The sequence below is a fragment of the Martes martes genome (genome assembly GCF_963455335.1).
Source record: "Martes martes genome assembly, chromosome: 4".
NCBI classification, from domain to species: Eukaryota; Metazoa; Chordata; class Mammalia; order Carnivora; family Mustelidae; genus Martes; species Martes martes.
The window spans coordinates 93482923-93510733 of record NC_137891.1 but is presented as its reverse complement, the minus strand read 5'-3'; the positions used below and the strand labels follow the sequence as shown (position 1 = coordinate 93510733).

At 48.8% G+C, this 27811-nt stretch overlaps 1 protein-coding gene across 3 annotated transcripts; it reads left to right on the top strand.

Annotated features, from left to right (window-relative positions):
• The first annotated feature begins 1994 nt into the window (after positions 1-1994).
• On the top strand, positions 1995-25894 carry MAB21L3 (mab-21 like 3). 3 transcript variants are annotated; one of them, XM_080802719.1, is made up of 7 exons: positions 1995-2319; positions 3320-3569; positions 12427-12567; positions 15572-15863; positions 18860-19038; positions 19519-19713; positions 24124-25569. In XM_080802719.1, exons 2-7 carry the CDS (start codon positions 3522-3524, stop codon positions 24199-24201), a joined length of 933 nt encoding a protein of 310 aa, XP_080658845.1. In that variant the 5' UTR covers positions 1995-2319; positions 3320-3521; the 3' UTR covers positions 24202-25569. The 3 variants fall into 3 exon arrangements, with proteins under 3 accessions (XP_080658845.1, XP_080658844.1, XP_080658846.1); XM_080802718.1 differs by lacking the exon at positions 1995-2319 and adding an exon at positions 2368-2441 and having other exon boundaries at positions 24120-25894; XM_080802720.1 differs by lacking the exon at positions 1995-2319 and adding an exon at positions 2400-2441 and having other exon boundaries at positions 24036-25888.
• Positions 25895-27811: the final 1917 nt, after the last annotated feature.

Genomic DNA, 27811 nt, shown 5'->3' with positions numbered 1-27811 from the left:
TGGGATTAGACTGAAGAATGAGGAAAGGGTACACAGTACAACTCGTCATAGATACAAGTAAACCAGCAAGTGGTTTAGGAGCACTACATAGAGTCCCCTACTCAGTCTTGAGAATCCGAGAAGGTCTGTATATGAGTTGGCCTAGTGAAGGGGGAAGGAGGTAGGGGAGAGTAGGAGAGAGCTTTGCCTATGAAAGAGCCAGGGAAGATGTCCATGATTTTCCAGAGGACTGCAATGATATTAGTATTTCAGGAGTATAGAGTGCAGAGGTGGGTTTTGTATTGTCCAGTATTTGTTAGTACAGTGTTGTTTCAGTACACACACACACATACACACACACACACCCTAGACTATCCTCCCTACCTCGCTAGATAAGGAATATACTCTTGAGTCCTCCATCAGCCCCACCCCTTTCCATTGTTCTACTCTATCCTGACTATTTTATTACCTTCCCCACCCACGTAGGCATTTGAGTTTGGGACCTTCTGCCTCTGAACTTAGATTAGACAAAGATCAACTCAAACTATATCAGTTGCCATTTCTGGTATGACAGAAAGGAGACTAGCTTTTCGATGAGAATCTGAAGACCACTACAGTGAAAGATCTTACCCCCGAGATAAGACCAGGACAGTTACTCACATCCCCTTCCCGGGAGGAAAATGGAGTATGAAAACAGATATTTATTGAGATCCTATCATGTGCAAGGTACTATGCTAAGTTCTTTTATAATAGGCCTCTCTATAAAAGATGATAGTAATTTAAAAGGTCACAGGTGCATGTATGAAATTAAACATATAATTTATAAAGTGATCTCATGCATCTCCAAATATCTTATATGAGAAGGTCACGTTCATGTATAATGTAATCAAGTTTTCATCACTACTGAGGGTCAATCATGTGTTAGGTACTGGACCACGGTGGGGATCCAGAACAGACGGAGTCACTGCCTTCTTCACTGCTGGGGGCTTCCTCATAGCATGGACAGTTTTCTCTGTTGGGTTCTTGGATCTGTGAGCTTTGAACCACCCTAGGATTAAAGGAAATTTTTGAAAAATATGTCAGAGTTTGTAACCTTGGTGAACTTTAACATATTTGTGTATTTAAGGTTGATTTGGATCAAGCCAACCCTTCACCTTGGAATGAAAATTGCAGCCGTTGGGTAAGTCAAGAGCAAACACTTCTGTTGGTGAATCAGGGCTGACATTATCTTCCTAGGACTTTCATATTGTTCGTTCAGGGTTTTGAATACCTCACTAAACTGACTTTAAAAAATAATTTCTCAGTCCTCACAACAGAAATGGAGCCAAAGCTGGTTTACATGTTCATACTGGCATTTGGTATGAGTCATGAGAAATGAGAATATTTATTTCCCCAGAAAGGAGGAGACTCTGAGTTGACTTTGAATCCCGCTCTGTGGCTCAACACAGTGCCTTCGGCAGCCTGTTGCTCAATAAATATTTGCTAATCCAAAAGCCACTTAGCCAGAGATCTCTATCTACAAAGAAAGGTCTTCTTCACCAATCTGTCAGAGGGCCTCCACTTTGGGACTGTCCTCTCTATTGGAAACTTTGCCCATGAGGAACTCTATCAGGGAGTAGAGAACTGGTTGGGTTTATATAACCTTCTGACTGCCAGGTATGGCATCCAGGTAAAATTAGAATGTAGTGAGCCAGCCTGAGCACAGACTTCTTCCTTCTCCCAGGATCTATAGGTGGCCTGCCGGTCGGTTTCCCTGTTCACACCCCAGAAGCACCACTGAGCCCTAGCGAGAGAAGAATCACAGTTTCAGCATTCCCATCAGTGGCAGGGCTGGGGCCATGGAGGACGGAGGGCCCCAGGCACAGAATGATGTAAGTTTGTATATCTGATGACAGGTGTCTGGGGGGAAGCTGAGAGCTGTAGGAGAGGCCCCCCCGGAGGACCGGGAATCCCAAGTTAATGATTACAGTGAAGCAGCAGTAAGGACAAAAACCCAGAGCGCGCGGGAGAAACCCGCAGGACTTTGGTGAAGCTGAAAATGAGGTGGAGAGAGGATTCTGAATTGCAGGAAAATTCCAAGAGGCGGGCTCTGTGTTCCGTTTGTGAAAAACCTGAGTTTGGAACGATTGACCAGTGATACGCCTAGAGAAGAAGATTCTGAAATATTCGGGAGCATCTGCTATCAAATGAAGGAGACTGGATTACAAAGAGAAGGAAATGGAAAATCAAAGCAGTTTTGAGGAAGGGAGCTTCGCAATATTTACATAGACGGTTTCAACTGACTGCAGTATTTCACAGAAGGGATCTATAGCAGCAGGCGTGAAGGCTGGGATTAATGAGGTGGGTGGAGCAGGGAGCTCTGGTGTGGCTTTCAGCCGGGGGCACCGCGGAGATATGCAAATACAGTGGCTACCGAAAGCGAAGTGTCTGAGGCACCTAGCAGCCTTGCTGAGCTCTCAGAGGTGGGTTTGGAAAAGACCTTTGCTCGGAACAGTGCTTAGAAGTGAGCAGGGCTTCCAGAAGTGCTGCAATTTCTTTAGATCGTCTGACAGCATTCTCCGATGTTTACCAGCTTCAGGGAGATCAGGCCATTGTGAATTTTTTTTTTCTTTAATAAAACTGGCCCCAGCCAGTCAGACTGGGAATTTACTGCCTGAGCTGTTTTCCAACATGGCTTTGCTGGCAAAAGCAGACAAGAGTGTTTCCTTGACTCTCAAGGGGCCTGTTTACACTGACTTTATTTTTACTGCCAGCTTTCAAGTGGGAAGAGGGAGATTATATTTAAAGGTCAGCAGGTGAGCTGAAGGATCCCTATCCTGCTGTTCTGGGTGTGCGTGCCTCTCTCTGTGCGCGTGTGTGTGTGTGCGTGTGCATGTGTGTGTGTTTTCCACCTGCAAATTATTGTGCCTGGATCTGATTGATGAGACCTAATCACTTGTTTGTAGGCAAATGGCAGGTGCCTGGCTGGTAGTTTGGCAGTTCCCTATTTGTTTATTGTAAAGAAGGTAAATCAGTCTGGGGGATTTTCTGGATTGGAGAGCAAGGAATATTTACTGTCAACAGCATAAGAACAAGGAGTTATAAGATACTGGGCTTCAAGGTGCATCTCGTGTTGGGACAAGAACCTTAAAAGGCAGGGAAGAAGCCAACTACAGAGCATTTCTATCTTGAATGGAGCTTTTAAGTATTTGAGTGGGAAATACAACTTGGGAAATTGTCCTTCAGTCAAAGCATCTGTCAGTAGAGCTAAATCGAGTCAAATTAGGTTAGACTCAAATTCAGTTTCAATTTCATCAACTCTTCTTTTTAAATTCCTTTTCTTTAAAAAAAAAATCCCCAGAAGATGACAGAGAGATGCTCCCAGTTTGGAAGTGAGAGCTGGAGGGAAGACCTGGGAAAGGCCAGTCTCTGGTCCACGTACACCTTCTCAAAGAAACTTAGCACCGAGACTAACATTCTTGGGAAACCAACCTGCAAGTGCTGTCCTCCACTGACGGAAAAACCAGGATGTTGCTGCTCCACTGAGGACTGAACAAGAAGCCATGAAATCCCCAACTGCAGGAGACTTGGAAGACTGCCTTCAGGCTAAGGTAAGGACAGGTACCGGTCTCTCCCCTGCCCCCCGCCCCCACCCCTTCTGTCCCACCAACCTGAATTCAGAAGGGAAGTCAGGCAGCTTTCAAAGATCCATGAAGTGGTCCTCAGGAACCCAAGACCATCACCCGTAAGAGTGTTTAGGGCTTACCTTATTTCCGTCCTCTCTCTGAGGTTCTAGTGCCAGAGGCCATTGGGTGCATGTGGAACAAAAAGTTAGAATGTGGGTTGGACTCCAGCTCTGTAGCTGATCCTGGGCATAGTCATGAGCAGCGCCCCGAACCAGCCTGAGCCTCAACTTTCTTCTCTGTCGAATGGGGGTCGTTGAAATAAAAGCGCCACTGAAAAAGAGTAAATGAAATTAAGAACACCTTTTGGAAACTATAAAACTGCTAAATTTAAAAATGTATATCATATTTTTAGTACATACCCATTAAGAGTTAATTGACATTCTTCTAGACTCTTAGACTGTTAGAACTGGAAGGGACCTGAATATATTATCTGACTTAATTCAGCCTTTCCATTTACTGATGAAGTTTTTAAGGCACAGAGCCACCATTAAGCTAAAGCATTTAAACTAAGATTAGGGACTGGTCTAAAATTACGGACATGCCTTCACAAGTAAACAAAGCAGAGTTCATTATCACAGTGATAAGTACAGTTGATTTCATAGGCAAACCACTTAGATGAATAGGGGAAACGTGGGGTGATAAAAATTACACCCAACAAAGTAATTTCCCATTGTTTCCCATTTGGGGGACTCTTTTAAGTGGAAGGGGTGCTGGCATTTTCCCATGGTCCTGTGTTTTCTGGAAAAAGTCCAAGTTTTTTTAGCCTGGCATCCAAGTAACACTATCTTTCCACGCTGTTTCCCTGCATCTCCAATAGCAGAAATTCTCAACAGTGCTCTATACATTGATTCCGGCCTGCACACAGGTTTTCTTTGGCCTGCAGAGTATTGTTAAACTTTTTTCAAATTTGTTACAAACATTTCATAATAGCAGGATTTTGCATAGAAACTGAGATTTCCATCTTCTCCAGAAAAAGGTAAACATCAGGCTATCTGGCAACCACAGATCCCAGTTTCTTGCCTGGTAACTGTGGGCTGGGGTTGAGTGTCAGTTCAACAGAGCATGTGCTTGCGGCTTCTTGTTGGGGGGGTGGTGCTGTGGCATTCCTGTGCCCCCCTCAGCCCTCCTTCTCAGGTGCATCCCCCTCCTGTCCCTGCAGGTGGTCAGTCTGTTAATCCTGTCCACAGATACTGTGCCCTGAGAAGGTCTAAGCCCGAGCTTCCCCTCTCTCCTCTGCCAGGGGAGACATCCTCTCTCCCCTCCATTTCCATTTCTCTGGCTCATATTCATCCTTCAGACTCCACTCAGAGCCAACCTTATCTCGAAAGATTTCCTTGACACCCTAGCACAGAATGTTTTGGTTTCCCTGTGAACTCGTTGTAATTATTACTGACATTATTTATTTGGCAATCAGTTGTATATTGACTCTTGACACCTTTCCTGTTACTCTCTTGGGTGGACACTTAAATATTATCTCCTTTTACTGTTTCTGAGTTTCTGGAGGGGGTGGTAGTGTCTTGGATATCTTCATTCCCCTTGACGTTCACACGGTATCTTTGCACATACGTGGTCAGCATAGCTTTAGGATTCAGTGAAGATAATACAAAACTAGTGTAAAAGGTGCTGGCAGGTTGAGGCCCAGGCAGTATCTCATTGGATCTATCATCCACTATGTGACACGTGCGCATACCCCCAAAAACTTGTCCAAGGTGACACAGCTAGATAGTGAGAGTGCTGAGGCGTCAGTAAGAAAATTCTGTTTTACTCCAAAGCCATATTTGCTCTGTTAAATCCCTCTGTATCTCCACAAACACACACTGAGCACCTGCTGTGTGCAAAACAGCATGCCCTAAACCCCAGGTCCAGGATGTGGTTTGTGAACTGAGAGGGCAAGTGTGTCTGGGATGTCTTTAAGGATGGCCCTCTCCAGCCTACAGATTTCGCACAGAACTCCAAGGGTAAAAGGAGGCTACTCTTGTGCAGACAGGGAAATGCTTGGTACAGTACGTGGCGGACACAGGGCTACACCAAGATTTCCACAGGGTGCTGGAGGAGAACCGAGGAGTGTTGGCTTTCGGGGGGGAGGCGTGGCGCAGCAAGAGGAGTGGAGACTAAGCCTGAGAGCACGCATTGGGTTTTAAGTGGAGAAGTAACGGAGAGGCCTTTCTGGCTGAGGGAACCCCATTCAAGCAGTCAGTGTGGGTTTCAGGCCCCACAGTTTGTCCCTGGGGAGGCTGAGGAGTGCAGTGGTTACAAATGTGGGTTGCCAGGTGTGACAGTGCACGGCGTGGATCACCGTTCCAGGAATTAAACTGTCTCAGGCGGGACCCAGAGCAAATTCCTTACACACTCTGAATTTGGCATTTCGTCCTCTGTAGAATGGGGATAATCCTAGCAGCCACCTTCCAGGATCGTGGGGCAGCTCCAGGGAGCTAGCTCTCAGGGAGGGTCTCGTACACGGGAGGGCCTCCCGTCCCTGCTCTGTGGTGATGGTGTTGGTATGGTTTCTGCACAAGTGTATGGAACCTGTAGGGCCCCAACATGTCACTCGGGGAAGAATGGGTCTGAGAAAACGGGGATATGATGGTGCGGGGCCTCATTTCATCTGGAGATAGCACCTTCCATCTCCATCCTTTCAGACTTTTCTTCCAATTTTAGTATATGTGCTAGACTTTTCCATCATTAACCCAGGAAGACAGAGATGGTGCTCGTCCTGCTTTTTTTGTTTTTGTTTTTGTTTTTGTTTTTAAAGATCCTGTTTATTGGATTTAATGCAGCTCCAGAATTAAAATTCTGGCAAAATGTCTGGCAGGAAGTTCTCAGCCTTTTATCCCCAGGGGCACTCACAGTGGGTGACAGTGACACAGGCCACATGCTCACGTGGCCAGACCTGTGTGACATTCCTGGCATGCTGCTTAGTGTTGCCCCTCTGCCTGTCTCAAAAAAGCGTGTTGGAATGCAAGTGAGTCAGAACGCTGTTATGATAGGCAATAACCTTGAATTCTCACTCATTTATATTTGAAACAGTAAATTGTTCTGCACTCAAGCTATTAATAGTAGCAGATGATGTGTGGGGCAACAGTGGGCCAGACACCGGGCTGGGGGTGTGTACATGTGTGGGGGCAAGTACACAAAACCGCAGGGCATCCTTCAAGGGGACCTCTCATGACTCTTCTTACGGAAACTCTGCTTCATTAGAGTTCCCGAATCTGCTGGCTAACAGGTGTGGCGTAACTTTCTGGGGTCATTGGGTTGGAGGGGAGGCTGAGAGAGGGTAACCCCGTCTGCGTCATGGGCCTGGCTAATTTCACCCACTTCCTTTCTGCTCATGCTCTGTCCCACCCACAAATGCAGCCTTTTAAAAAGAAAAGCACACCTTTGTTCACTGAACTAATCCCTGGGGGAGGCGAGTGGCCCGCACTGAGGTCACGTTTGAACTGCACGTGCCTTGATTCCTTCTTCTGAAATGACCGTGTGTTTCCAAGCTGCTCTGTGGAATGGTCTGGTGATGGGGCCCCCTCAAGGCTGCACCTGTATCTCCCTGAAGTTGGACCCACTTGAAAGGGTTTCTGGGCTCCGGCAGGTGACAGGTCTCTGTGGTGGCACCTCCTTCTTCCCCCAAGATCACTCCCCGTAGAGCCGCCTCGGGCCCCATTCCCTGCTTTTCCACACCCTGAAATGGAATCTTCTTGCTCCACCTGTGAGGCTGTGGTCGGGAGGAGTGAGGGAAACTGCCTAGGGTGTCTGGGTTGTGAGTGACACCAAGGGAGTGACAAATGGTCTGTGGGATGGAGCCTGGGAAGCCTTCAGCCTGAGTCCCTCTGGGGCTGCTGAAGGGTGTTGTCCGTAGAGGTGCAGAGGGAAGAACTTAGGGCAGGAAGTGGAGCCGGGGTGCGACCCATCACCACCTGCAGGGAAGAGGCTGCTACCTGACTTGGGGGGCTTGAGCACTGGATGGAGGAGTGGGGGAGGGAGGCCGGTCAGAAGCAGGGCTCTTCCCCATAGCCCTGGTGGAGCCCCACACTCAGGACCCTGCTGTGCTGCCCTGGGGTGCCTGTGGGTGTCAGAACAGTCAGTGATGCCCAAATGGAGAAATGGAGACTTTGGATCTGTTACTTCATGAGCCTTGACTTCAGTTCAAATGGAGGGCGTGGTTAGGTTCAGGAAGAGGCTAAAGGTAGGTATGACTGTGGGAGCATCCACTTGGAGGTAAGGCGGACAGAAAGAGCAGTGAGGGACCCTGGGCTTAGGGCCAGTCCTGCTGCCAACTGCCAATGTGACATTAGGAGAGCCATCCATCACTGTGGACTCCTATATGTTGACACCAGACAAGGTGATTTCTGGGGTCTCTTCCAGTTCTAAGATCCCAAGTCAAAATGGCGGCAGCAGTAATGGATGAAGGAAATCAAAACCAGAGTTTGTGGCTCTAGGCTCTAGAGCCTACTCTGATTTTTACTTTCAGAAATTGAAACAGGTCATAAAGATGTATAATGAATGAGAGAATATAGGTGTCTTTCAGGGAATGTGTGAACTGCCTCATTCTGCCCAGTAAGAAAATTCTACCATCCAGTGAGGGCGGAATTTGTAGAAGAGATTCACAGTGGAGAACTTTGTCCAATAGACCACTCATTGTGTGTGTGTATGTGCACGCACACACACACACTTTGTCTCTCAAACTTTAATCAGTTAAAAATCATTTGACAGTGTCACGGTGCCTGGGTGCCTCGGAGGGGTAAGCATCTACCTCTTGATTTTGGCTCAGGTCATGATATCAGGGTCCTGAGATCAAGCCCTGCATTGGGCCCTGTGCTGAGTGTGGAGCCTGCTTCAGGTTCTCTCCCTCCGCCTCTCTTCTCCTGCTTATTCTTTCTCTCTCTCTCAAAAAAAAAAAATTATTTGACAGTGTCAATATGGTGATGAATCTTTTATTAGTTTATCAACTCAGGAAATAAAATATACTTGCATGTACAGAGTTAACCACTATGTTGCTGACATTTGAGTTCTATGAACTCCCATCAGTGGACTTGGAGGATTTGTGGCTGAGCCTTCGTCCTCAACACAGTCTAAGGAATTAGGTATTTGAGAAGACTATTTCCCAACCACTCTGACTGTGGGGTTCTATCTAGTTAGCCTTGTATGACTTTCTCCTGCTATTCCTGATCAGACTTGGAGTCCCTGAACTTGTCCAGTGTTCCCTCATCGACTAAATGGCTTTGTCCATTCTCTTTCCCCAGCTAGAAAGCATGGCCCACCATAGAAACCTTCCCTTGGTCCTTTATTCTTTTCCAGATCTTGCCCATCAAGCCCTCGCCTTAGCACCTCCATTGTTACCTTTGGAGGGCTGAGCCGTGGAGACCATCTCATAGCTGAGTCCCCAATATGCCATAGCCCCATGGACACCCCCCCCCCCATAACTGAGTCTTGGGAGTGCCTGGCAATCTTCACATAGGTGCCTGAACAGCGCCCATTGCTCGGAGATGTGATTTCCACATCCAAGTCTGTCAACCCGCAGTCCCCTAGGTTCCCCTCTCCACCTCACACATAGCACATTGCCTTGTCTCCTGCTCTGTAAAGAAAACAGTCCTCAGACAGGAAATCTCTCAGAGTCCTGCACGCCTACCCTTTTATGTGTGTTTATGCCTGTCTTTCTTTCCTTGTGACGTGCCAAGGTGAATTGCTGACCAGGTTTCTGGATTTGCAAGATGCTCTGGCTGGGAAACCCTGACTCAGTGGTTTTGCTCCCTGCTGTGTCTTCCTTCCCCACTGGCTCCTTTGTCTCAGCATTTAAACATGTTCAAACCTGTGTGTCATTTTGAAAAAACCTATTGGTGTCCCTATTTTGTTTTTCCTCTTCCCTGACCCCACTTCCTGGAGCAGTTGCTGACCTCTGTGTCCCCTTGCTCGCCTCCCACTTACCCTTCACTCACTGCAGTCTGGCTTCGGTGCCCACCCCTTCCCCGAACACATCGATCCTGTTCTAGTTGCCAAACACTGTGGACATTTTGGGGGGCCCTATCTCATTGGGCCACTTACTGTTGACTTTGTTCTTGAACAACTTCTTCCTTGATTTTCAAGACCTCTTGCTGCTTATTCTCCCATTTTGCCGTCCTCCTCCAAGGCACTCCCTTCTCTGGCAAAATGGAAACCATTGCCATTCTCCCCTTATGCTCCTCGTACTAGATACCTGCCATTTGCTCTTTCTAGAACCACTCTCACACTCTTCTCTTTCTGGCTAACTCTTACTAATTTTTCAAGATATAACTCCCCTACGCTGTGCCTCCAGGAAGGACCCCCAGCTTCCAGGCTAGATGAAATTTCCCTTTTCTGTATACCCATAGGATCCCATACAAACCTCTGCCCAGCACCAGATGGCTGTGACTTTAATTTCCAGTTTCCTTGTCTTGTTCTGTCATACAGACACGTACAGACAGCACCTGGCATAAAATGTTCAACCCAACTGATCAAATGGAGTTGAATCACAACACACAGAAGAGTCCGACCCTGCAGCGGACCCTTTAAAATGGGGTACTAAAAGCATTCTCCTTTATGTTTGGCACGGCAAAGGGTCTGCCCCCTCTATGACCACCTTTTCTCTTACTTGGACACTCTAGATGATGCAGGATCTTGATAGTTTACAAATGCTTAAGAAAGGTGCCCTCCCGTGATGAATGTAGTAGGTGGACATATGAGAGCAGTGGGCGGGTGCCGATGGCAAGAAGATGGTATTAAAAACCTGCATAGGGGGCACCTGGGTGGCTCAGTGGGTTAAAGCCTCTGCCTTCGGCTCGGGTCATGGTCTCAGGGTCCTGGGATCAAGTCCCACATCTGGCTCTTCACTCAGCATGGAGCCTGCTTCCTCCTCTCTCTCTGCCTGCCTCTCTGCCTACTTGTGATCTCTGTCTGTCGAATAAATAAAAAGATCTTTAAAAAAAAAAAAAACCTACATAGACATGATCATCATCCCTAAGGTCGGACAAGGTCAAGACCTTTGACCCTTAGGTCAAAACATGGGTTTTGAAAAGACTATTTCATGTATATCATGTATTTCCAGGGAGATTTAAGCTCCTTAAGATCAGGAGCCTTGTCTTACGTTTCTTGTTACTCCTAGGCATCTGGAAAGTACTAGTTTTTCAAAGATGGTCCCCTGTGTGGGGATAGGAACCTTTAAAGCAGGTCTCCGGCTTCAGATGAGGCCACCTGCCCCGTTGAACCCAGGGGCTCCCTTCACTTCCCTATCGTGGGCCCCATGCTTTTTCAGTCCCTGTGCCTTTCTTACCCACTACTGCAGACCATGGTGATGTCTGTGTCACTCATTGCTGTACCCCTGCGTGTCACAGAGTGCCTGGCACACAGAGGTGCTAAATAAATGTTTATTAATGAACTAATTTATATATGTGACACGCTTTATACATGTGACATAGAGCATGGGTACATGAGCACTTTTGTGTACTGTGTCCACATATGGTTGTAGGGTTTATTGGTGAGAGGTATGAGGTCTCAGATGACTGGACCAGCTGATGAGTTCATTTAGAAAAACAGCTAGAAATCTCCTAGACTTAGACATTTTTCTTGACTAATTTATGGGTGTCGTAAGTGACTGGAGAATACATAGAAACAGCCATGACACTGCATTTAGATATATCGGATACTGCTTCCTGTCAGTTCCTGGCCCCGGTCAGCTGCACCACCCCCCTCAAAGAGGGACCCTCGTCAGGGCACCAGTACGAGCAACAGAACGGAACCCTCCCCCACTCCATTTCCGAAAACACAAATGGACTCTTCCCATTTCTTCTTCATTTGGATCTTCCTAACTCCCTGGAGTTTACTAAAAGTGCCGTGTGTTCCCCACAAGTACCTATTTCCCTAGACCTCGAGTATCTGTGAAGGTATGTAACATTAGTGCTCAACTTTCTGATGGTAATTCCTGTTCTTGGGAACTTGCAGTGTGAATCTGAGGGAACATAAATGTGTGCCTTTTCTTGCGGGTCTAGTAGCAAGAGGAGGGGTGAGTACCGGGGCCAAGAGAGCCGCCATTTATGGACAGTAGAAGGCTAGAAAGCGTCCGCGCTGTGATCACACACATTGAACCTTTCATCTTCACCAGCCTGGGCAGCGACAACTCTTACCCCATTTCAGAGCCTCACCATGGCGCACAAAGCCCTGCGAGATGGGCTGGCCACGCCAGCCTTTTCACATTCATCTCCCGTCACCCTCCTTTCCCTTTTCCAGGCTCCAGCCACAGGGGCCCCCTTGCCGGCCCTTGAGCCTTGCCAGGCATGCTCCTGCTTAGGGGGCCTCGGGATCTGCTGTCGCCTCCTCAGAGAAGCCTTCTTTGGCCACCTGATCTAAATGAGCAGCCCTTTTACTCTCTAGCCCCTTACCCTATTTTATTTGTCTCATGGAATTTATCATTCCCATTATTAGATTATACATATATGTGTGTGGATGCATGTATATATACACACACATGTACATATATCCTGTATATATGAGGACTTGCCTGTCTTGTTTGCTCTTCTCTCGTTCACCGCTGTGCCCCAGCGCCCACTGCACACAGGCACTGGGTAAATGCTGATGACTGCTTCTATTTCAGAGGAGAGCACTGAGCCACCAGCGAGTGCCTCCACGCCTAGGTGCATGTCCCCTGGGGTTCTTGGGAGGGTAGGCTTGTTTGCCTTTGTTCCTATGGTCGCCCACCACTGGGCCTGTATGTCGCATCCTCATGCCAGTGCCCGGGCCCCAACCCCAGGAATGACTGCTGTGCTCATCCCTTCCCATCCAGGTGGATGAGAGGCGCCAGCAGATCTCCCAGATTGTGGAGGAGGTGCAGAGGGTCGTTCACCACCTGACCGCAGAAATCAGCCACCAAGACATTCGATTCCAGGCCGTCCCTTACTCTGACACGTACAATGGGAACATCAAGGTAAGCAGGTCTCACTTACTCTCTAAGCGCCACCCGGGGAGTCGTGCATGGGTGGGCAGGTCTCGGTGCAGCAGGTGTCACCCAGCCGAGGGTACCAGTGATCCTTCGTGTTCTGCAGGTCGTTTTAGTATTTGCCACTTCCACACGCACTCCAGAGGTGCTGTGTTATGTGAGCCCCCCTTCTGAGGCTCTGAGAAGTCAGATGACCTGATGTCCTGTTAGGCGCTACAGCCAGAACTCAGCCCGGGGCTTCGGACTCCAAACACGCTGTGCTGTAACAGCTGAAATTTAGTTAAGCACACATCCGTGTAGGCAGTGCCTGCCTAATAGAGGGGAGCCTGGGGAGAGGAACTGGGGACACCTATGAGAAAAGGGTTGAAAGTGAGAGTCTGGGTTGCAGAGGTGCGGGAGGAGGCGGACCTTAGAAACTACAGGGATGGCCTCGCAACCCCTGTCCCCACTGCAGACAGGACTCTAAGCCACCGGGGCTCATGTGTGATGGCAGCCTTCCTGTAGCACCGAACCATTCTCTCAGAAATGGCCTTCCTCACACCTGCACACAGCCTCGAGGAACAGACATGGCTCATTGCCTTTCAGAGATGAGGGAAGTGGGCTTCTGAGTCCTTTTCAGTCCCTGTGCTCCTTTATCTTGATTTTTCTTTATGGCTCATAAGAACCCCTTTTGCGTGTATTAAATATATGTGTATTCATGCCCTATCTCTCACACAAGACTATAAGCTCCTTGATTGTAAAGATCGTGTTTATTGATTGCTCCATTGCTAGCACCCAACATGGTGTGTGGCCCATGCAGACTCTCAGCTTCAGTGAATGAGTGAATGAATGAATGAATGAGTAAAAGAAATAGGGCCTGAACTGAAGACTCTTGCTGGTCTAGAACATTCCAAGGTTGTTGGGCACAAGGATTACCCACAAGAATCTGGGATCTGTGCATTTGGGGACAGAGTACAGATATTGGGAAATTTACCCTAGGATAAAAATTCTAATACTAGATTGGATCCCAACATAACACAACATCATTTGCCCACTTCTTTTTTTTTTTAATTTTAATAAACATATAATGTATTTTTATCCCCAGGGGTACAGGTCTGTGAATCGCCAGGTTTACACATTTCACAGCACTCATCATAGCACATACCCTCCCCAATGTCCATTTCTCCACCACCCTCTCCCGTCCCCCCTCCCCCCAGCAACCCTTTGTCTGTTTTTTGAGATTGAGTCTTTTATGGTTTGTCTCCCTCCCAATCCCATCTTTTCATTCATTTGCCCACTTCTATCGCCCTTCCAACCTGCACTAGATCATTAGAGACCAGTGACTAGGAGTAGAAACACAACACCACTTTTTTTTTTTTTAAGATTTTATTTTATTTGTTTGAGAGAGAGTATGAACAGGGGGATTTGCAGAGACGGATTGAGAAGCAAACTCCCCGCTGAGCAGGGAGCCCGGTGCAGGGCTGGACCCCAGGACCCCGGAGATCATGACCTGAGCTGAAGGCAGATGCTCAACCAACAGAGCCACCCAGGTGCCCCACAACAACACTTACCCTAGAATTATATCCGAGGAAATTTCCTTCTGTGGTCTCACTTAGAATTCATAGGTTAAAATGGATTTTGCATTTATATACATTGTGTCCTGCATATTAAATTTCAAAAATAGTTGGAGTGGAGCATATGAAATGGATTTTATTTTATCTTGGAACAAATGTGGCAAGTATTAATTAAGCATCATTTATGTGACTATTAACACAGTAGTGATGTTCTCAAATTCCCGTGCAGGTGGGTTCAAAGTATGTATTAATTTTGAGTGCCAGAGTTTCGATGTGTTCCCTTTTGAAATCCCACCGCCTTTCTGTGGGCACCAGAAGTCACGTGGATCTGTTATCTACAGCATCACACTGTTGTTGTCTGGGAATGAGGCAGAGTTTGGTGTTCACCCATGAACTGGCCGACGACAGGGCCCTGAGCAAAGATTAACCAAATACCATGGTCAGAACTTTCTACGAGAAGGAGGCGGCCCTTAAAGTGCACAGCTGACTGATGGGAAGAGGTGTGGTGTGGAGTAGGCTGCCATGTGTTGTGGCCAGATGTCAGGCTCCTTCTGGGGATACCGCACTGCTGGGCAATCTGTTTGACCCTTTGGACTGTTGGACCTGACCACTTTGACCCCAACCTCTGCTTCACTGGTACCTGTAGAAACAGAAGAGGTAGATTCTGATTGTTTGCTTTATTCTAAGTTTTATGAAACTTAGAATCATCTCAATAGCTCACATGGTCTCAGCAATTGCCTTGCATTCACCTGTGATTTTGTAAGGACCGATCATTAATACTGGCCGTGGGCCATCAGTACGGGCAAAAAGAAAGGGAGACATTTTGCAGAATCCTTTTGCTTCCTCCCAACCCTTCCCATTACCAGACTTTTCACCCAGTCCGGGTCATTCCTCCCTGACTGAGAGCCAGCCCAACATAGAGGACAAGCCCTGAACAAGCTGTCAGAGGGCTTAGGCTGACATTCTGGCTCTCCCACTTAACTGGCTGTGTGTCCCCAGGGAGATGTCAGAGCCCCTCTGAGCCTTAGATTCCTCATCTGGGAAATGTTAACGAAGCCCACCTCATCGTGTAAGTGGGAAGATCACCTCGTGCTTAGTACATGCAGAACTCACTGTATACTGTTTCCTTTCCCTGCTTTCTCTTCTCCCCCTTGGGTACCTCTTAGAGTTCCAGGTCAGGGGCACTCTTTTCCTTGCAGATTCCTTACAGCAAGGACTCAGTGAATTAACTCATCTGTCTGAAGCACTACTGTGGTTAGTGGCAGGACAAAGATGGAACCCTCCTGCAGCGGGCAGGTGCAGCCCTCTGTCCATCTTGGCACATTGCCGAGTGTTGAGTGGTTCGTTGAGCTCCCCGGTTCGACGGGTTGGTGCCCCGGGGATTGTTGTTACCTCTCGAGTCTGTGAACTTACACTCCTGTCTCTTTTCTCGACCCCAGGTTTTGGCGCCCAGCCAGTTCCTGGTCACCGTCCCAGTGAAGGGCCTGGCTGGGTACAGGGAGGCCAGGGAGCAACGCTGGCGTTACTACACACTGCAGGGCACGAGGCTGTCCTGCCCCTTGCAGGATCCGGAGGGCCTGCAGCAGTGGCTGGAGGTGGAGCAGTTTATGAAGAGCTTATGGCAGTGGCATGAGGCAGATGTGAACATTGAGGGTGATATTGTGCCCGCCAAGGTCCTCCAGGTGTTCCGGAAGCTGGTAGAAAATGCAATTGGAACCTGTCATCTTTCAGGTGAGCCGATCAAGAACAGGACAAAGGGCAGTTTCTGGCATTTCCTTTTTGCTTTATAAAACCTCTGCTTAGGGACGCCTGGGTGACACAGTCCGTTGAGCGTCTGACTCTTGGTTTTAGCTCAGGTCACGGTCCCGGGGTCCTGGAATTGAGCCCTGCATCAGGCTCCACGCTCAGCATGGAGTCTGCTTGGGATTCTCTCTCCATCTCTCTCTGCCCCTCACACTCATGCTGTCTCACGCTCTCGCTCTCACTATAAAATAAATAAACTCTTTAAAAAAGTAAAAAACAAAAAACCTGTGCTTAAGTGTTACCTGAAACTTGTGCCCCTAAATTGAGACAATAACCATGTGCTCCTTACATCTGTTCACTCCCCGCAATGTGAATTAGCTCTTTTTTCTGCTTTGACACCCAAGAGTGGGATGCTTGGATTTCCATGGATCACTGCCCTGGCAGAGATACGATGACCTTTGGTTTGCACACCCTTTCCTGGATGTGAATTTAAAACCTTGGGTACGCTTTATAAAAAGCAAATTGCAAGCCACAGATCATTGTTACTAGCACATTTCTATCTTACCCTCCAACTGACTGCAGTCCCCCAGTATCTTAAGATGCCACATTCAGAAACCACTAACTTGTGCCAAAACACAAAAATGAGAGGCCGTGAAGAACTGATTAAATTTAACAGTCCGCAAATCTTAAACTGTATGCTACCACGTGGGCATGTGCGCGCGCACACACACACACACATTTTGTTCCCACAGAATAAAAAAAGTGTATTTCACAATGGGGAAAAGTGGTGAATTTCCTCAGTTATAAAAGATTATTTGTAAATCAATAAGAAAACATACAAGTAGAGCAATAGAAATCATGACCAAAAAAAAAGACTCACAGAAAAAGAATATAAACAAGTAGTAGTAAAAAAAAAAGTGGGAAAAAGGGGCGCCTGAGGGGCTCAGTCAGTTAAGCATCTGCCTTCGGCTCAGGTCATGATCTCAGGGTCCTGGGATCGAGCCCCACATCGGGCTCCCTGCTCAGCAGGGACTCTGTTTCTCCTTCTCCCTCCGCCTCTGTCCCCAACTCATACCTCTGTCTCTCTCTCTCAATAAAATCTTAAACAAACAAACAAACAAAAAAATGGAAAAAATGCTCTACCTAACGTATATTTCAAGCAGTGTGCATTAAAACACCTAATAGATGGACAGAGATGAAATGTGGAACCATGCTCAGGGTAAGGGTGAATGTGATACAAAAGGCCTTTTCATTCTTTGTTCTTGGAAGTGTAAATCGGTGCCTACTTCTTAAAGGACGATTAGTCTGTTTTTATTTTTATAATGTGCTTGGCTTGACAGTTCAACAGTTCCAGTTCTAGAAATAGATTCCTACAGATGAGAAGGAAATAGGCACAAGGGTGTCTACTCCCATAGGCTCTGTAATAGAAAGTAACCAGAAATAATGTCAGTAACAAGGGAGATTGACGAAATAAATTGTACTATCTCTGCCTTTCGTCCACTGCCCAGCCTTTAAGAATGGGGTACATGTGTGTACACACTGAGTTGTGAAAAATCCATATGCTGGATAATGAAGGGAAAACCAAAGTGCTGAACAGGACGCAATTCCACATGTGTAGAAAGAAAAGGATTTGAATGTACTTTTACTTGTCTGGACAGAACTGTTCTGAAAGTTTCCGTGATAGAATTAACCCATGTTGAATGGATTCTTACCATGTATAGGATGCTTTTGTCATGCGCATAGCAACCCTGGAGAGTCAGAGTTATTTTTCTGCCTGTTTTACAGATGAGAACACTGAGGTTTAGAGAGATGAGCTAACATGCGGGAGGTCACGCACCAAGCAAGCAGAGCCAGGGCAGAAGTGAGGTGTGGACGGGGCAGGCTGGTTCCAGCATGTGCTGACCTCTTCACTTTAAAACAGCGGTAATAGTGAAAGTGCAAATGAGACCTTGCAAATGGGCCAGGTTGATGAGATGCTTTCAGTAAATGATGCCAGGGTGCCAGACGTCGTCCTGTTCCTGTCTGGGCAGCTCTGATGAGGTGCAGACAATAACCTCTTTATCACACGCCAGCCAAGGAGAAGAATGTTTTCCTTTTGAATAGCTTAACACGATTAATGAGTGAGCTTCCATTTTCTTCTTTGAGCAAACAAGAGAAAAATAATAGATCCTGATTCGAGACAGCTTATCCTTATCTGTAATGAAGGCAAACAAAAAAACTACTGTGCATCTTTTGAAAGGAGGGGGCACAGATCAGCAATGAATTCTAGTACAGGAGCTGGAAAATGCTCCCAGATGCATTGATTTTTTTCCTCCTCTTGTTGCCTGGTTGGAAGAGGTAGTGGGAGCTTCTTCCCACTCCTTCGACCCTTTCAACCAATGGCGATGACACACTTTGAAGCATTTTATAATTACAAGGGCTTGGGATGACATATATATCGGAGGCCAGACTAGCTTGATGGATGGTGGAAACAATGCCGTCTGAGAGACTGGGAGTCGAGTAGGGAACGGGTTAAGCAGAACTCCACCGGGGGCAGGTGGATGAGTCAGGGAAATGGCGTCCCCAACAAGGTCGGGACATGTGGGCACAATGGAGGGGGTGCAGAAGAGTGGTTGGATTTCATTTTTACTAGCAAATAGTCCCTCTTTCCTTTGTCTTCTGTATCTCTTTTCTTCAGTTGAGCCTTCTGAAAAGAATCTTATTACTTTCAAAGAAAAGGAGCCATAAAAGCCCTGGGGGCGGGGGAGAAAGGAAAAAGCAACAGTCACCCACCACGAGATTTGCTCGCAACGTTTCTATCCATATTCACTTAATTGTCTAGTTTAGCCATAAATACCCGAGCTTTGGAGTGCTACCAACCTGTGCCCAGCTGCCCCAACAGGCACAGGGAGCTGCTCGCTGCCCCTGCTCCCCAATTCCTCCTTTGGACGTTCGCAGGGAGCCGGGCTTTCTCTTCTCATTGCCTCTTTGTCATTTCCCACTAGGTAAGGTCAGCATGCTAACACGCCACTCTGCAGTTTGGGTTGCCGTGGAGACAGCCACAGGGCAGGTGGAGCTAGAGCTGGTCCCGGCTGTGGAGATCCCTACTGCCTGGTCTGCGAAAGCTCGGTGGCCTCCCTGTCTGAGGCGCTGGCCTTCCCGACAGAGAGTGGAGTGCATCAAGGTATCGGGGAGCGGAGGGCCCAGCTCCCCAAAGCAGAGGCACTCACAGCTTACCCATCCGCAGCATCACTGACTGCCAGCCAGCACTGGAAGGGAAAAAGGAGCACCCTCGAGCAGTGGTGCTCCAGGTGGGGGCCCCACAGTCCGCAGCGGCCCCTGAGAGCCTGTTAGCAATGCAGATTCCTGGGCCCTGCTCCTATGGATGGGCAGGGCCGGGCAGTCTGGGTCTTAACAAGCTCTCCAGGTGCAGGTTCAGCTTGGAGAACCGGTGCCTGCGGGAACGTGGACACAGCCTCTCCCATTCCCTGTGCACAAAGAAGGGGTCTGCCCTGAGCCTGCCTCCACGTCCCCATGTGGGAGGTTCTGCCTGCCTAGTGGCAGGTTTCCCCCGCTACCTCCCCCCCGCAGAGTAGTGGATAGCTTCAGATATGGCAAGCCTCCTCCCTCTCCTCATTTTCCTGGTGTTTTTCTCTTTTCCCAGTCCTTTGGGTTTGCCTTGTTGGCCTGTTCCCATTATCACTGGCAGCTGAGTTTCCTGCAGGCCGAGCAGGTGCTGCTGGAGCAGCTGGACGAGGATGGGGGCTGCCGCAGGAAGTGTCTCCGGGCCCTGAGGCAGATGAAGGAGGACGTCTGGTGTCCAGGAAAGAGGCCGGTGATCACGTCCCACCATTTGCAGGTGAGTGGGCGCGCCTCCTCCTTTCTTTGCCTCTCTTGCCCTCTTTCCTTCCTTTGGTTGGTTCCTCTTTTTCTTCTCTCTCCATCTCTCTCCTCCACTTACTTCAGTCGCCAAACCAACACGAATGCCCACTGTGTGCCAGAAACCACGCTGAGGTTCAGCTCCGTTTACACCGTATGGCCCCTGCCCCTGAGAAGCCAACAGTCTGGGGAGAGCTTGCAAATGGCTTGACTCGGGGGAATTCATGTTTGCCCTGGCATTAGGACTCCCTGGGTCTCCACTTCAGCCATGTGAGGCCACGGCCACATAGGGGCGGGGGGACACCAGGAAATGGTGATTGCCATGGGAGCATGGCTGCAGACCTGAACTTCCGGGTTCCAGATCCTCAGGCAGGGACTGCCCCTTCCTCTGCAGCACTTGCCTCCTTCCCCAAACCCAACCACATACATTCATGACTGCCTTTACTCGCTCATTCAGCAAATGTTTATTGAGGTTACTGTGGGCCAGACACCTGCCCCAGCACCTGTTGTGTGCACTACCCATGGAGGTCCCAGGTGAGCAAACACGGAAGTGGTTCCTGCTCCCTTGGAGCTGACAGTCCAGTGGGGGAGATGGGCCATCAGGTGGTCCCCTAGGTGCACATGGCGTCACACAGCATGGGGAACACCGGGGAAGACAGACCCAGAGCAGCAGACCCTGACCCGGGCTGGGACATCATGGGGTCCCCCTGGGGAGGGGGGTCTTCCATCACACCCTCAACTCCTCTTTTGCAAATTCCCAACGGTATGTGGTGAACAGGCCATTCATGGAACACGCTGTGTGCACTCTGAGGTTGGGCGGTGGCAGGTGGACTTAGAGACTGCACAGCCCAAGCCTAGCTAGTGTGTGTCTGGGAGCTCCGCCCTGACCTTTTGCACAGGTGAGCACAGGCTGCCTGTCTGTGCAGTGCCTTCCCGCTTGTGCCCCCTCTTGTTCAGGGGACCGCCATCTTCTGACCCTGGATAACTCCTCCAGCTCCAGTGTAAGCTCTTGAAGAGCAACTACTACTGCACCTTTAGTATCTCTCCCAGTGCTGTGTACATAGTAGTGGCTCAATAAATATTTGTTGAGCAAATGAATGAATGCTTTCACATCATATTCAGCTTTTTTCCCCCATGAAGGCAGTAGTCTCTGCTTTTCTTTCTCCTCTTTCCTAATATCCTGTCCTCTTTGACTTCCCCAAGAATTAGTTAGTATATCATTTGCACAGCCTGGGGCCTTTCTCTGGAGTTCCAACATTCTCATTATGTGCCCACACACATTCCCCTAAAAACACCCACCTGTTCTTGAGGGCATATGCTTGCTGATGATGGTCAAGTTCATTCGGCAGGTTTGGCTTCTTGCTTGCTTGCCTTCCTACAAACCACACTAGGAAGGGTCAGAGCTGAGAAGCAAGCCCCATTCTATCTCATCTGGAATCTCAAGATCTTAACCATTGACTTCACTGCCTCATAGTTAAGATGGATGGAAACATATTAAGTGACATGAACATTTTAGACAAGATTGAATAGGGCCACAATGGGCCTCCCATCTCTTGACTGCTGTCAAAACTGCATTACACGCAAGGATGTACTTTTATTCCAGTGGCTTCTCCATCACTAGAGGATTTTAGGGCAACTCCTTAAATGTGCTTTGTTTCAGTTCTCCCTAACTCAGTGACAGAGTGCAGAATCGTGCATTCTCAAGAAGGGGCAGTTGAAGGGAGGGGGGCTACTCGTGGGGAAGGGCAGGACGGACAGAAGTAGTACTAGCTGCCTGTTCTTCTAGTGTTCCATCCTTGGTCCAGGATGTCCTCACCTTTAGACATAATGATGGATGTGGCTGATGACCGTGTGCTGTTAGACACCATCCCGGATGATGGCTTGAGTGGGCAGGATCCTTGCCAAGACTTCAGTCTGGAGAAAGTAGAAGAGCTGGGTTGCAAAACAGCTTCAGGAAGGGTGTACGAGTTGTCATCACCCCATCTTCAGTCTGACACGGTCTGAGGAGGTTCTCGCCTCCTCCCCAAAGCAGCTCTCCCCCAAAGCAACTTCGTGTGAAGAAGAGCTCATCCTTCACTGGCTTGCTTCTTCCTAAAACCCACTCAAAGGCACAGGGGTTTGATGCTAAGAAGCTTAACCACTTCGGGTTTGCTTAGGCAGATAAAAGCTTAACTGCGAGAGGGATTAAAGCAGGGGTGTCTAGGTTATCTTGATAGCATGATGTTATCGCCAGCTCATTCACATTGCACAATGTGATCTAAATCAAAACACACTCAGGGGGTGCCTGGGTGGCTCAGTGGGTTAAAGCCTCTGCCTTCGGCTCATGTCTTGATGGATCAAGCCCCACATCGGGCTCTCTGCTCAGCGGTGAGCCTGCTTCTTCCTCTCTCTCAGCCTACTTGTGATCTCTCTCTCTCTCTCTGTCAAATAAATAAAATCTTAAAAAAAAAAAAAACCACACACACACACTCAGGATCTTGCTGTGAAGTTGCAGCTGCTGTTTCCTTTCTCATAGAGACTCTCTTTAAAAAATGCTCAATATCCAGATCATAACATGAATGAATTATTTCCCTTAGTCAGTAAACATTTTGACTGCCTCCCCTGGGCCAGCTCCTCTCCTGGGTGCTGTGTGACATCAGAGCCATGAAATAGGTATTGGCCTCTTTGTGCACAGAGCTTACAGTCTCGTAGGGGATTGCATACATAAATAACAGAGATGACAACTACCACGGTCATGGGCCTTCTGAGAAGTACGTGGTGAAGAGAGTGTCGAATGGGCTCGTAGGGGCATTTGATCTGATGGACGAGTGTCCTGGACAGATTGGGGAAGGAAGTGTGTTCCAAGCAGAAGAAGTCGGATGTGCAAGAAGTCCCTCCGGGGTAGCAGAGAGCGATGTGAGGCCAGTGGGGCTGGAAGGAGAGAGCGAGGGAGGACGAGGGCCAGCCGAGGCTAGAAAGGAAGGTAGGGCCTTACCCTTGTAAGCCAAAACCCTCTGAAGAATTGTGGTTTTTCATTAACCAGCCAGGAGAAGGCTTGAAAGTCTTACAGACAAGAAGAACCATGGATTTGTATTTCAAAAAGATCATGTTGGCTGCAGCATGGGTGGTGACAGGATGGGGACAAGAATGGGGACAGAGGTCCGGGTGAGGTGGAAGAGGAGGACGACCATGGAGATGAACATAATGGGGGGAGATGGAAGAACCCCTTCGGAGGACTGGGGGGCTTGGTGACGCTGGTGAGGGAGGGTGACTCCTGGCTTGTGTTTTGTATGACTGGCTAGACGAGCAGCTCTGGAGACGTGGGAAAGCCATGAGTTCAGTTGGGACAGGCTGATGGAGATAACCTTCAGATTTCTAAGAGATAACAGGTGAGGAAGAGGTCAGAGGAAAAGTATGGCTTGGAGAAAGAAAATTACGAGTGACTTCTGTGTGTTTGGTGGGGATTCGGGCCACTGAGGAAGGAAGCAAGAGAGAACAAGAGAAAGAGGGTGTGGAACCAAGCCTCCAAAACTCCAGACTGAGGCAGTCAAGGGGTTAACATGCCAAGGCATAGCTGTAGTGCCTGGAGAAATCCAGGGAGCACAGTGGCTCGGAAGCCAGTGAAGAAGGACTCGAGGGAGGCTTTGAGTGGGAGAATCCGATTCTGCTAACAGGACAGGTAGGGCCAGGGCAGGGCAAGACCTGTTGGACTTAGCAGCACGGAGATCATTGAACCTCACAGAGAGCAGCTTCTCAGGCCTGATGGCAGAAGAGTCCGTATGGCAGTGGATTGAGATGGGAATCAGAGGAGGGGAAATGATGACTGATAATTGAGCTGATTGTTTCCAGAAGCCTGCACTTGCAGAGGGGTGAGAGGTTAGGAGGGAGCTGGGCCCTGGGATGGGGTGGGGCAGGAGAGCTGAGAACAGTTTCGAGAGCCCATGAGAAAGAGGGAAGTCGGTCACAGCTCCCGGAAGGAGGGACCCCAAGCCCTGCCTGGGGCTCACCCGGCTAGGTGGGGCGGTCACGCAGAGAAGAGAGGAAGAAGGTGCTGAAGGCAGAGATGGCTAGAACTGTCTGGTTTGCTAGTGTGAGGGTTTCCATTTTCCCTGTAAAGTAGGAGGCAAAGCCATCTGCCCAGGGTGGGGGGATCACAGATTTAAGGAGAGTGCTGGTCACGCGAAATGTCAGTGGCGAGAGAAACAATGACAAAGGTGCAGGAGACTGGCCGGACGAGGCCAAGGGCGCACCTGAGGGGGGGTGCTGTGAAATCACGGTGGAGCCTCCTTGCCCTGGGTGAGACCCCCTTCTCCCTTCTTCCAGGGCCACGTGAGCGGGGTAACGTTCCTGAAGATACTCTCCTCTGTGGCCCGGAACCATGTCTGACAGCACCTCTTCCTTCCCCAGACAGTGCTCTTTTGGACTTGTGAGAAGTACCCGCACCCGAAGGACTGGCAGGTCTTCAGCAAAGCCTTCCTGCGCCTGGTGAGGAAGCTGCACAAGTGTGTAAGCCAGCACTTTCTGAAGCACTATTTCGTGCGAAAGAGCAACCTCCTCCGGTCTGCCAACTCGGGCGACCTGGACGCTGTGGCCCAGAGGCTGGCCCTCTTTCTGAAGAACCCCCAGATCAGCCCGCCCTGAAGCTGCCCCGCCTGGGAGGCCCTTGGACACTTGATCCTGGCTTGACCTCATTCTCCGTGGACAGAAGCAACCTACAGCGTAGGAGAGTGCAAGGACCCAGGAACGCCAAAGAGGGGAGCACTGTACCCCAAGGTGGCTGACCCAGGCCTCCTTGGAGCCAGGATTTCACCCTCACTAGCTACCTCCCTTGGGGACAGCTGTCCGTGGGCTTCCCCGAGCCACTGATTCTGAGCTAATGACAGACTGCGCTGAATGGATTCTGCCTTGCTTGGGCTCCGGTTGTCTACGGAAGAGGACAGTGACAGGACCCGTTGGAAGGCCAGGCATCAGCCTGTGGCCCAGTGGGTCTCCGGCCCAGTGGGTCTCCAGCCCACTGGCCACGGTTCTTCTTGTTCCATTTGTAAAATGCAGCTGTGAAAATGCCTTTGTCAGAGCAGGGCTGTGAGCCTGGGAGACTGTGCTGGGGTCCCCTTTGGAGAAAGACGCTGGAGCAACACAAAGTGTTATTCTTTGGTCGGTAGCCGGTGTTTGCCTCCGGCTGGATGGGTCCCAACACCGCTCATGGAATGACTGCGTCTGATGGCTTGGTGAGCCTGTATGGACCCTGCTGCCCTCCTGCTCTCCCGAATTGTGGTTCAGGGCCTGTGGTTCCGTCTGCCTCCGGGCTGTCCTGCAAGTAGGGAGAAGGTGGTTTCGATGAGTAGTGTGGGTCAAAGATGAAAGTGCAGCTCTGTTTGCCAGGGGCTCCCGTTGTCTTGCGCCCCAAGCCAGGTGTTTTGGGAATGCACTCAGAACAGTGAGTGACCTACATGAAAGGATTTGGTGTCACCTCTCCACACCTGCCTTTGCTCACTTCATTCACTGGGAGATAAATATGTGCTCATCAGGCACCGGGAGTATCACCAAGAATGAAACAGACGAAGGACGGACCTGTCGGAGTGCAGCACCTAATGGAGACAAGAAGTGAAGGACAGATACACAGACACAATTATTATAAATTGTAGCAAGTTGCCCAGAAGGAAACAAACAGAATATTGAAATAGAGCCACAGAAAGCTCCTGGAAGGATGAAAATGCAAACAGCTAAAGGGGAAGGGAAGAGCGGCAAGGACAGGCTGGGTGGGGCTGGAATAAGATCACGTGACATTGCAAAGATGGTCAGGAATTTGTTATTAAAGTCCTGACGTTTGGCCTCTCTCAGAGCAGTAGGGTATCCTAATCTGATTTGCATTTTGTTTGTTTATGACTTGAATTTGAAATGCCCATTCTGGGGATTGCATAAAGGGGGCCCAAGGGACCCACATGAGAGTCGACGCACCAAAGAACAGTAAGCCCCCCATTTTGAATTTCACTGTCATCCACAGGGCCACACATCCAGTGCAGCACATGGACAGGAACTCTGGGGGCTTGAGCAGGTCATTGCTTTCTCCCTGCACTTATTTATGCTTCTCAACTCAAGGGAATCCTTTATCCCTTAGAACATGTTTCCCAAGTATGGAACACTGAAATTTCTAAAAACATAAACTATGACTTTTTGAAATTGAAATTTTTTATTTATTTTTTTTTTTTTACAAAAGTACTCTAACCATATGCTGGGGGCATAGGAAATCATGGTTTTAAAATGTTGAAAAAAAATCCTTTCAAATGTATGATAAGTTTATAATTTTTGAAAACATGAAACTATGAGCAAACCAATGTTATCAGTATATGCATTCAAAGTCTCATATTCTGGAGCCTTGGGAAATGTCATTTTTGAGAAGGTAGCAGTTAATTTTTTTAATGATGAAAACAACGGAAACAAGGTTGTTTTGTTATTGTTGTTGTTAGAGGAAATGGGACAGAGGGAGAGGGGGAGAGACTATTAAGCAGGCTCCATTCCCAGCCCAGAGTCCAACATGGGGCTTGATCTCATCACCCTGAGATCTTGACCCGAGCTGAAATGAATAATAGTCCTAACGGACTGAGCTCCCTAGGCGCCCTGATACAAGTTTAGCAAATAGCTGTACAGTCACAAATGCCAAGTAGTGAAAGTTGGCTGGACCATTGATTGGAAATATGTGTATGTGTATGGAGAGGAGTGGAACTGACATCCTCCACAGACCAGATTCTGGTACATTCTTGCCCCCACCTTTCCCTATCCACCAGTGGTCTTTGAAGGAAACAGGATTCCTGGAATCTGCGGATTCCTGGGTATTCCTCTGCTGGGCAGCAGAGGGCAATGGAGGACTGCCTACAGAAAGAGCGTCTTTCCCACCCATACCCCTCAGGGCCCAGTAGGTGGCGCCCTCCTCGGCCCATAAACTTAAATTTGCCTTCTGGGAGAAGGGTTTCAGTTGATGCTCAATGACTGACCTTTCCTGCCACGTTGGCTAGCAATTACAGGCTTGGTGCTTAAAGCTCAGACTTTAAAAGGGAGCCCACGAGAGAGGAGTCCATCCACTCTGTTTGCAGGGACAGAGTGTCTGGCTCTGAAAAGTCTGATATTAACTCCTTTGTTCTAGGCAGTGTTTGTTTATTAATTTTTTTAAAAAAATTCTCCAAAAGACCTTTTGTTTTCATGTCCAGTCTGGGCACAGGAGGACTGGTTGGTCAGCCCCTGTCGTTGACCTGCTTGCCTTTGCGTCTCAGCTCTGACACAACTGTGTGCCCTTGGCAAGTTGTTCACCCCTCTCTACGTCTCCATTTCTTCATGCGTATGGTTAGGGGCTGAATTGTGTTCCCCCTCCTCCCACCAAAATTTGTACGTGGAGGCCCTTACCACCAGCACCTCAGAATCTGACTCTATTTGGAGATGGGGCCTTTAAAGAGGTGACTAGATTAGAATGAGGCCCTTAGGGTGGGCCCCAGTCCACCAGGACTGACATTCCTGTGGAGAAGGGGTGAAGGCACCTGGGGGCAGGGTTGCAGGGAGGAAGGGCCCTCCAGCCAGCTGAGGAGTGAGGCCTCAGGAGAAGCCAGTACTACCAACACCCTCATCTTGGGTTTCCATTCTCCAGAACCATAAGGAAATAACGTTCGGTTGTGTAAGCCATGCGGTCTGTGGTATTTGGGGATGGTGACCCTGGGCAACGAATCCGGGCCTGAGGAGAGAGGAGCTACCTCTGGGCTATGAGGAGGGGAATAAGTAGAATAATGGATGCCAGAAGCTCCTCATTTCGTAACCTGGCACGTAGTAACCGTGGCATACGTGCTTAGCATTTTAGACACCAACTCGTCATGACCGTTGCCTCTCAGCCAGTCCTGGTGACGACCCCCATCCCATGTGTAAATTCTTCATGAACAGATTAGAAACCATCAAAGGAAAACATGGGCAGAATTCCACCACGAATTCCACAAACCCATCTTGTCCTTTGTCCCTCTTGCTTACCAGAAAAAGTATCTCTCCACTTCTCATGTGCTGGAGCCATGTCGCCCAGTGTCTCAGGGACGGCTTTCCATTCAGTGCCTGTCGTGTCCTCC

What these genes read in the sequence shown, in the direction of transcription:
- MAB21L3 (XM_080802718.1), top strand. Translation starts at nt 3,522, where the DNA reads ATGAAATCCCCAACTGCAGGAGACTTGGAAGACTGCCTTCAGGCTAAG. An exon ending in AAGACTGCCTTCAGGCTAAG is followed by an intron (nt 3,570 to 12,426) that starts GTAAGGACAGGT and finishes CTTCCCATCCAG; the next exon opens with GTGGATGAGAGGCGCCAGCA. An exon ending in CGTACAATGGGAACATCAAG is followed by an intron (nt 12,568 to 15,571) that starts GTAAGCAGGTCT and finishes TCTCGACCCCAG; the next exon opens with GTTTTGGCGCCCAGCCAGTT.